Source organism: Adiantum capillus-veneris, chromosome 7 (assembly GCF_014529385.1).
Source record: "Adiantum capillus-veneris isolate H3 chromosome 7, ASM1452938v2, whole genome shotgun sequence".
In the NCBI taxonomy this organism is placed as follows: Eukaryota; Viridiplantae; Streptophyta; class Polypodiopsida; order Polypodiales; family Pteridaceae; genus Adiantum; species Adiantum capillus-veneris.
This window is the reverse complement of record NC_140937.1, coordinates 162,645,518-162,655,331: the sequence shown is the minus strand read 5'-3', so window position 1 is coordinate 162,655,331 and position 9,814 is coordinate 162,645,518. Positions and strand designations below refer to the sequence as shown.

The window sequence follows — 9,814 nt, the reverse complement described above, 5'->3', positions numbered from 1 at the left end:
GTGTCCTACTGTGCATTGTTTTTGTTATATATTAAAACACACGGGTGTTGTACCCAGTTGCACACTATGGTAGTTCTTGGTCTTTACTTTAGTAAGGTTAGGATATGCATTACAGTTTTTGCATTCACTCAGGTAGATGTTGATCATGTTATAGCTTTGGATATTGGTATGGTACTAGCACTTTAAACATGGTATATCTTTTCCCTTGAAACTTCATGGTTCGGATTAAGGCCTAGCTTTTAGCAGCACTCCTTGTTACTTGGATTGCTTAAGAGAAGTGTATGATAAATGATGTACAAATTGAGGGATGATTTGGAGTCTATTCACCATGATGGGTATCTAACCTAAAAGCAAATTTAAACGAGCTTGATACTTTATAAGAACTGTAAATGAAACTTTTTATAAACTTCATTTGATGGAGCTTTCATAACTGTTACGACTATTGAAAATATGAAAAAGGAGGGCTTCAGACACTTGGATTAGAAGGGGTAATGGCCTTCTAATCAAAATGATACTCTTTTACTAGAAACTTTGGGATTCTTTTTAGAAAATAAGAGAAAACATTTTTTTACAAAAACACTATGGACTAAGCTTGTATATATGTTAAAAAAAGTTTGTAAGATGGACAACTGGTATAGTCCTATAATAGTTTGTAAGATGGACATGGATAACAATTGGTATATGTTTGTAGTAGTGATGGCCATGAAACTTGGGGGGGATATGGAGTAGGATGCATTACTTGCCCTTGAAAAGTTTCATGGCCATCCATTATCATCTTGTTAATGTGGAACTACACCATTGCCAATTTTTTTCCATACGGCTCGCTAGGGGCCCAATGGTAAAAAATTGGCATTTGAGCCACACCTAAGTATCAAATTGTCAACGATATCCATGAAAATTTTCATAGGTGGGGAGTAGAGTGCATTATCTCCCATGCAAAGTTTCATAGCCATCCGTTACCGTCTCACAGATGTGACGCTGCACCATCACCAATTTTTTCCCATAGGGCTCAGTAGTGGCCCAATGGCAAAAAATTGATGTTTGTGTCATCTCGGACCATCAAGACGGTTAGTGATGGCCAAAAAACTTTTCAAGGTTAGGGATTAGGGTACATTATCCACCCTTGCAAAGTTTCATGGCCATACATTCAACAACTTTTTTGCCATACAGCTGCTAGGGACCCAATGGCAAGAAATTGGTGTTTGCACCGCCCTTGATCGTCGAAACGGTTAGCAATGGCCATGAAACTTTGCAAGGGTGGAGAGTAGGATGCATTACCTATCTCTACAAAGTTTCATGGCCATCCATTACCGTCTCTTTGGTGTGGTACTGTACAACCACCAAATTTTTGCCATAAGCTTCACTAAGGGCCCAACGATAAAAAATTGGTGTTTGTGCCGACCCTCGAGACGATTAGTGGTGTCCATGAAACTTTGTGGAGGTGAGGATTAAGATGTATTACCAACCTTTTCAAATTTTCATGTCTATCCATTACCCTCTCGACGGTCTAGGACTGTGTTAATGCCAACTTTTTTCCATAAGGCCCTCAGTGGGCCCTATGGTAAAAATTGATGATTGTACAGTCCCATATCGACGAGACGGTCAATGATGACCATGAAACTTTGCAAGAGTGTAGAGTAGGATACATTAATTTCCCTTGCAAAGTTTTATGGCCATCAATTCCCGTCTCGTCAGTATAGGACTGTACAATCATCAATTTTTACCATAGGGCCTTATGGAAAAAAAAAAGGCATTTGCACAATCCAAGACCCACGAGATGATAAGAGATGGCCATGAAACTTTGTAGAGATGGAGTTACATGCCTTTGAAAAGTTTCATGCCCATCCATTACTGTCTCGTTGCTGTCGTTGTACAATTGCCAATTTTTTGCCATAGGGCTCGTTGGGGACCCAATGGAAAAAAGTTGGCATTTGCGCAGTCCTTGACAATCGAAATGGTCAACAATGGCCATGAAACTTTGTAGGGATGTGGAGTGGGGTGCATTACCCCCTTGTAAAGTTTCATGGACATTCATTATCGTCTTGTTAGTATTATGGGACTGGGTGAAAGCATGTTAATGTGACATGCTTTAAGCTATCCCGGACAATGCCAATTAGCACAATGTTGACATATGCTAACTAGTGCAATAGCAGGAGGTAGATCTCTAAGATTTATGATGCATGATATATCAATAGAAAGATCCTGAATCAAGGAATCCAAATGTGCAAACTCCGATAAATCTTGATATTATTTGTGAAAATTTAACCGTGTACCCAAGTTTTTCTAGATGTGCTTATTTAAATAAGTTAATTAGCACAAAAAGCATATGATGCTAACATGATTTTAACCAACTGCACAATAGGGCTCGTTGAGGGCCTTATGGAAAAAAATTGGCGTTTGTACAATCCCAAACCGGCAAGACGATAAGCAATGACAATAAAACTTTGTAGGGAAGAGGAGTAGGATGCATTAATACCCTTGCAAAGTTTCATATGCATCCATTACCATCTCGTCCATCTGGTGTTTGACAATCACCAATATTTTGTCATAGGGATGGTTAGGGGCTCAATGGCAAAAAAATGGCGTTTTTGCAGCCTTCAAGATACCCAACGATGGCCATGAAACTTTGCAGGGGTATGGAGTAGGGTGCATTATCTATCTTGCTTTCCCAAAAAAAGCATCCATCTTTGCAATGCTTTGGTGAACAAATGTATCTCAAATGGTCACATATTTGAAAGCACAAAGTGGTCTTGATGAGCTTCTTGTTGGCATTGTAGGATGCCTCTTATAGGGGTTTGTCGAGGAGGCGTTAGGTCACCATAGAGGAGAGGAGGTTTCTTTTCAAAAGCAATCACCAATGCTTGAGTTTGGTGACATTATGTAAAATGTTGCCATTGACAAACAAATTTGTGATGAGACTTATTTTTCAAAGTTCTAGCAATAATGTTTGTTTGAAGAAACATTTGGTCGTTTTCAAGTTTTTCCAAAGTCTAGGAGTTCATTTTGATTGTTTTTTTTCAGTTTCAAATTTTGACCCAGGGCACAGTTTGGGAGTCACTTTTGAGGGTGTTAAGGTCGGATTTGGAAAAAAATATATTTGTAGAAAATGTAGTTCTAAACATAAGGAAAAATATTGGTTCTTTGAGTACTTTTGAATTCCATCGTTTTGATGCGTGTAGATACTATAGAGAGAAAATGATGAAAAAGATATGTCTAAACCGCACTAGCTCTATGTTATTCAAGTTACTCCACGGAGCAAGCAAGTGTGTGAAGGATTGGAAGTTGAGGTTGAAGAGATTCATAAAGCAATTGCACGTTGTTGAGTAACTTCGGCTTGCAAAGCAGGGTTGCCCATAGCTTGCTGCAACCTAGTAACGAGATAATTCATGAACATGGGGGCATCATCATTAGCACCTTCATGCGCAAAATCAAAGCTATCAATGTTCATTCTACTCTCTTGATTATTGTTACCCATGTTAACAAAATTAATGTGTGTACTTAGTGTATGCTTTGGCAAGTCAAAACCTTAGTTGCCACTCCTCTTAGCCTTTGAAAATTGGCTCTTAAGTATCTCCACCCACGGCTCGAAGTGGTTAATTATAGAGAGTAGTGGAGTAGGTCTAACATAGTGGAGTTGCCGAGGGCTAGCTCCTTTTGGACTTGTTATCGATCAATAATGGTAAAGCCATAGGCAATTAGTCTAAAAATACTTCATTATTAAGTCCAAAGCTCCCAAGGTGTGCACCATATCCCACATAGTGGGCTCAACAATACCGATAATAGATCCCAGTTCCACTTACCCTAATATAATTAACAAAATCAACCATTTATAGGCTACTTAAGGACCTCTCTTCTTAAGCAAGAAAAGATAAACCAAATGCTCTGATACCAATGTAATGGAGTTGGCCTATTAACTTGAGAGTAACGGAAATTAATGAGAGTACTTTTGAGAAATTACTTTGTGAGCATAGCGGGTGAAAATAATTGAAGATAACAACATAGACATAGCAAGGCATGAACAATACTTTTGCAAGAGAGAGAATTTAGATAACATGACAACAATTGAGGACTGGATTTAGGTGGAGCCGGCCAATAGGCATTTGTATTATGATTTCTCCCATTATATAAGAGAGACTTGTTACAATATACAAACTTTGTGTTCCTTGTGACCTAGGTGATGCAATGAAGATGGAAAGCTCATGCATCACAAGCATAACATAAACTTTAAAGAAAGCTTTAACTATCCCAAGCCTCACTCCCAAGACCTCAAACACCTTCAAAGGTGGAGAGAGCTAGCAGGGAATAGGGTAGGGAAGAGGAAGAAGAAACATTTCATAAGAGAAAGAATTAGCTCCTCACTTATCGTAACTCTTCTTGCTAGCATACATAATAGCATAGTAATGAAGATGGAGAAGATGGCAAGCTTAAGCATGGAAGCACGGATCTTGGTTGGATTTGCACTCTGTAGCCAAGAGTATTGGTGTAGGTTCTCAACCTCTACTTGCTTGGAGAAGGAGAGGGAGCTCTTGCACTTTGCACAATGCAATGCACAATGACAGTGTGTGTGGGAGAGTATACCCCCTAAGAAACCCCCTAGCTTGCTTTGGTCCACCCCCCCCTTGTAGCTCATGCTTGAAGCTCATTGGACCCTTCCAGCACAAGCAGGAGGCATTACAAGCAACAAGGGTAGCCTTGGGACAAGTGTCCCCCTTTCCTCTTTGAGAGAGAGGGCTTGATAAATGAAAAGACAATTAATTAAATCTCCTAAATTATCATTGGACCGCTTGAGTGGCCAACCAATAGGCTTCAGGCACACCATGAGGGCAACATGAGGAGGAACTTGACAAGCATCCCTTTTGCTTTCTTTGTACCAAGCAAGCCTTGTGTGAGTGTGAGTGTGTTCTCTCTCATCCCCCCTCATGTAGGGCTTGCCCCCTCCTTGTAGGGATGGAATCTTGACTTTTGACACCTCAAGCCCCTCAAGCTTAGGCCCAGTTCCCACCACAAGCTTGGTTCTTAAGCACTTCAAGCTTGGGTTGGGTTCTCACCTCAAGTGCAGCCCTAACATCTCAAGCATGACAAACACCTCAAGCATCTCAATCATCAAGCACCTCAAGCATCTCAAGCACCTCAATCATCAATAACCTCAAAGACCTTATTCAGCAAGCATGACAAGCACCTCAAGCACCTTAAGTTTGGGCCGGGTTCCCACCTCAAGCTCAATCCTAGCTTACCTAAGATCAAAGGACTTTTACACTTACTATTGGAGGTCTTCAATGAAGCTAACCCTAAGGTCTTATGCTCCATTGGTTAGCCTTGCTCTTTGATAGACCATCTCTCATTTGGGCCCCTTTACCATTGGCTCCGTGTTGAGATAGACCTATAAGCACATGTCTATATCTTCACCCTTATTCTTGTTTATTCTCCCACATTAAATGATCAGTTTAATATGAGAAAATTATTATTTGGATTGGTTAGATATTAGATTTTATGACATTACCTCTCTCTTGAAATCATAGTCGTCCTCGACTATGAGGTAGAGGAGATAAAGCCTTAGTCATTAGACAATCTTACTTAACGGGTAGAGATCCCTTTTTACCCTACGACAACTTTCCATGATGGATGGCTAATCCATTTGGTGCTTGGGAGACATAGCCACAGCAGATGCAACTAATGACGTGGCTTAAAGATTCCATTCGTAACGGCTACATCGTAATAGTCGAACGATATAGTTGCCCGCTACGGGTGCGTGATTGTAGCTGGAAAGCTTGCTTCGCTAATAGGGGCTTCGTGAAGCTGTAAAACGGATGAACACATGTGCACAAAAGAGATCCAGCGGCTTCTCCGGATTATGTGGAAGTTGGAAAACCTCAGGGCTCACAACACATGTGCGCAAGAGCAATAAGTTAGGGCATCTTGTTTGAGGTAGCGCTAATATAAGATTGAGGGAGGGTCTTCTCCTAATCTAAGATTGAGGTAGAAATCCTTTTTTGCCAAATGGAAGGTTTTTGGATAATTTCACAAAATATTACCCCGCGCGCGCGCGCGAGAGAGAAAGGGATACGGCGAGCACGTGACTAGCCTCGAAAAGGTAGGCGGCACCACCAAGGTCCACCACTGCATTCCTCTCTGCGCCGCTCTTATCATTAAAATGTACCCAACGTCATGACCGTTTCTTCTTCATTTGGCTCTTCTGTGAGGATGGAGAGCGCGGCAAGGCTGCCCTTGTGCAATCATCTCCTGCAGCACACTTTGCGAGGAGTCTGCGCAGAGTCTGAGTGGATGTACTGCGTGTTTTGGAGGATATTGCCTCGGAACTTTCCGCCACCAAAGTAAGTAGCTTTTTCTAGCCCTGCTACATATTATAATCCCCATACAGGAAGCAAGCTGTAACCTCGTGACAGTACAGATATATACGTCTTTATGTAATTGGATATCGATACGGGTTACAAGTCGAGGAGCTAAAAATCACACATTATGTGTCTCCATGCATGGCCTTGCAGGTGGGAGTTGGGCGGGTATCTGGACAGATCTAAAGAGAATAAAAGAAACTGGTAGGTCTACCATCGCTCAGCTTGATCTTGGTTGGATATTGAAATGTATTGTCGAGTCAACAATAATTGTGTGATGCCTATACTTTTTTATTTGTTAATCGCAGGATTCTCGTTTGGGAGGATGGATTCTGCGATTTCAGTCGGTCAGTAGCAGATGCAGACGCCCCAGATTCTAGTGGTGCGGGGGTAGCTGATCATGCAGCTGATGTAAGTGATAAGTCATGTACAGTCAGTACTGTAGAGAAACCCTGGTGTACAGCTGGCATGAGTAGCAGGCTACATCCGGAGCTCTTTTTCAAGATGTCGCATGAAATCTATAATTACGGGGAAGGGTAAGGCTGCTGTTTCTTTCATAAGTTGCGCTGTTCTGTGATGTTTATCGTTGACTGATGGATCCGGCTGCTAATCAATTACGTCGCAACTGACAATACCTTATACTTGAAGATTGATGGGCAAGGTCGCTGCAGACAACGGCTACAAATGGATTTACAGAGACTCACCTGAACGAGATAACCGTCTGGTCTCGTTTTGGCATAACACCATTGATCCCGTAAGTAGCAAGCCTTCATCACTCTCAAGTAAGTTAAATTCTGGAATTCTCTTTTAATATCGTTGAAATCACTGCAGCAACCACGAATTTGGGAGGCACAGTTTAAGAGCGGAATTCAGGTAGTTTTAGTATAACATGGAGAAGTGACGACGTTGTTGGTGGAATGAGCTTCAGCTGATTACGATTTCATATAAGCACGCCGATTATCTGTTTTGCAGACTATTGTGGTGGTTGCTGTGCGCGAAGGGCTTGTGCAGCTTGGCTCGAGCCGCCAGGTGAATATTGCAAATGATTGATCAATAATCATGTTGACTTACGGGTCATGTAGTTGAATATATAGTCGAATATTGTAGGTCCTGGAAGATAGGAATTTTGTAATGCTCGTACAAAGAAAGTTTAACAGCCTTCAACAAGTAGCTTATAATAATCCGGCGCAGCAGCAGCAGCCTCCTTTAACAACGGCAGCGCTACAAAGTATGCTGTCTCCGGCAGAGCAAGCTGTCTTGAGCTCAATGCAAGCTGTAGGTCAGCGCAAAGTATTGAAAAGGCAGCTTGGGCGGGCGGAAGACGTGGAGGATCCAGGCTTCACAAGAACGCTGGATCAGAGGCGGCTTTCCTGGAGTAGCTCATGCGACAGCAGTGCCCGGCCTGCACGCGCCGGCCAGGCGCCACCACTGTTTCACCACCTGGATCTCGATCTTCTTTCCAATACTAGCCCATCAAATATAGGCGGCCCGGACAGTTATATTAACTACTCCTTCACTAGCAATTCTAGTTTCAGTCTCACTGCTATGCAGCAGAATGAGCACCTCCTTCCTCTTCATCTCCCTCCCGCTCAGGATGTGCAGGCGGCTGCCGATCATCTTAGCCTCAGCTGCATTAGCACCGGTGGCCTCACGACGTCAACATCGAGTGCGTGCGGAGTGACAGGTAGCGCTGGCTCCTACCAGTCGATCAGTCCCTGCAACTTTCGCATCAACGACTGCAACGCCTCAATGCTACAAGCTGCTGCTGACCTCAGCGGCAACAATATTAGCAGCACTACATGTGCAGTGCCTAGCTCTACGTGTGCAGAGTCCACATCCACTAGCACTGGAGCTGCAGCGTATGCGGCTCGTCGCTCAGTGCTGCCTTGTTTAAGTTATAATGTTCAAGCTCTGCTATCCCATCAGCTAATTACCAGCCCCACCTCAACTTCTCCTGTCCCCGCTTTGAATATGCATCATCAACAGATGCTCGATGACAAGTCAGCGATCCGGCTTCGAAGCCCAACTAGTCGCCCTGCAACAAGCTGCAGTGCCAGTGGTTCGTCTTCCTGTCAGATTGCAGCCCTATATCCTACTGCAAACCAAAACTCCGATTTACAGCCAGCAACAACTTTAATTACGTCAGGCATCAGCGCTCCTCATGAGCTAATTGAGCAGGCGCAGCAGCAGCAGCCCTTAATGAGTAATCTGACCATGCCCACGTGCGGCGCACCAGCACGTCCAGGGGCTCACCTTCGACAGCTTCAAGAATCCCAGGATGGTACCGCAGACTGTAGTGCTACCAAAAACAACAAGTCCTCATCTTCCAATACTAGTGTCCGTATCAACTCCTGCAGCAGCGCGGTGCCTCGTGCGGGAGTCGCATCCGTAGCGCCCATCGAGTCGGATCCAGAACCTGCCATTTCTGCGGATGAGTAATACTCTAGGCACCACCAAAACATAGCCTTTGCAGTCATCGACGTCGCAAAAGACCCTGCCGGCCAGGCGCTGGAGCTCAACTAGCTAGTTTCAGTGTGAGAACAGTGAACACTCATGTAATTTTTCTGATTTCGACAGTATAGAGCACAGAGTATGTTTTAAAGTGAGTTGTAACTGCTTATCTAAATTATTCTGCTGCAATAGGTTCCTTTCTTATAAAAGTATGAGCTAAACAGGTGACAGAGGCTCTAATTAGCTATCCGAACGAAAACATATATATCTCACGCACGCGCGCACACACACACGTATGTATCAAGTAAAATATCAACCGTAGATTAATTAAATGTAAACTTGGTGTGAAGTCAATGTGTGCTTGGTGTTGCTTAGAGCTCTGTGTGAAGTTAGTCGTGAACCAGTAGTGCATTCAATTGGCAGTGTGAAGTGGCTAGATGCGAGCTGCTATGTAAGCCTGCCCAAGTTAATGCCATGTAGCAAATATATAGCTATTAGCGTGTACCGGTGCATTGGAAATTAGAGACTCTTCACACGGTGAGTTTTGAAAAGTAAATAGAGGGTTCTTTTCAAATTTTCACATTCACAGTGAGTGCGTGAAAGAGTTTGGAGCACTCAAGCAAGGAGATTGGTTCCTTTTCATAAACTTTTGCAAAATGGAACATCCTTTTGCAGTACATCATGGGTAATATTCTAATCAAGGAGTCCTTATTTCATGTGTGCAGTAAAATGACCTACACTAGCAACTCTTAGGAACTTGAAAAACGTGTGTGAATGCTCACATGTTCCTTTTGTCTCCTTTAAGGAATGTTTGGGAGTACTTACAAGACTCTTCCTATGAAAGCCCCACTTAATGGGTTCTGCTTGGGTTGAGGATGTAGTGAGTTTGGAGACCTCCATTACTTGTCTTGTACTCCAAAGAATCAAATGGTTCACAATGGTAAATGATCTAAGACCGTAGATCCCCTTCAAGCGAAACTGGTGTCAATTGGAGGCAATGTTGGTATTTATCA

The 9,814-nt window shown here is 42.9% G+C and overlaps 1 protein-coding gene across 1 annotated transcript; it reads left to right on the top strand.

The window, feature by feature from the left end:
* The first annotated feature begins 6,165 nt into the window (after positions 1 to 6,165).
* On the top strand, positions 6,166 to 8,957 carry LOC147454966 (uncharacterized). The gene is made up of 7 exons (XM_086517096.1): positions 6,166 to 6,332; positions 6,504 to 6,554; positions 6,659 to 6,886; positions 6,999 to 7,104; positions 7,182 to 7,223; positions 7,323 to 7,379; positions 7,458 to 8,957. Exons 1-7 carry the CDS (start codon positions 6,166 to 6,168, stop codon positions 8,787 to 8,789), a joined length of 1,983 nt encoding a protein of 660 aa, XP_086373222.1. The 3' UTR covers positions 8,790 to 8,957.
* Positions 8,958 to 9,814: the final 857 nt, after the last annotated feature.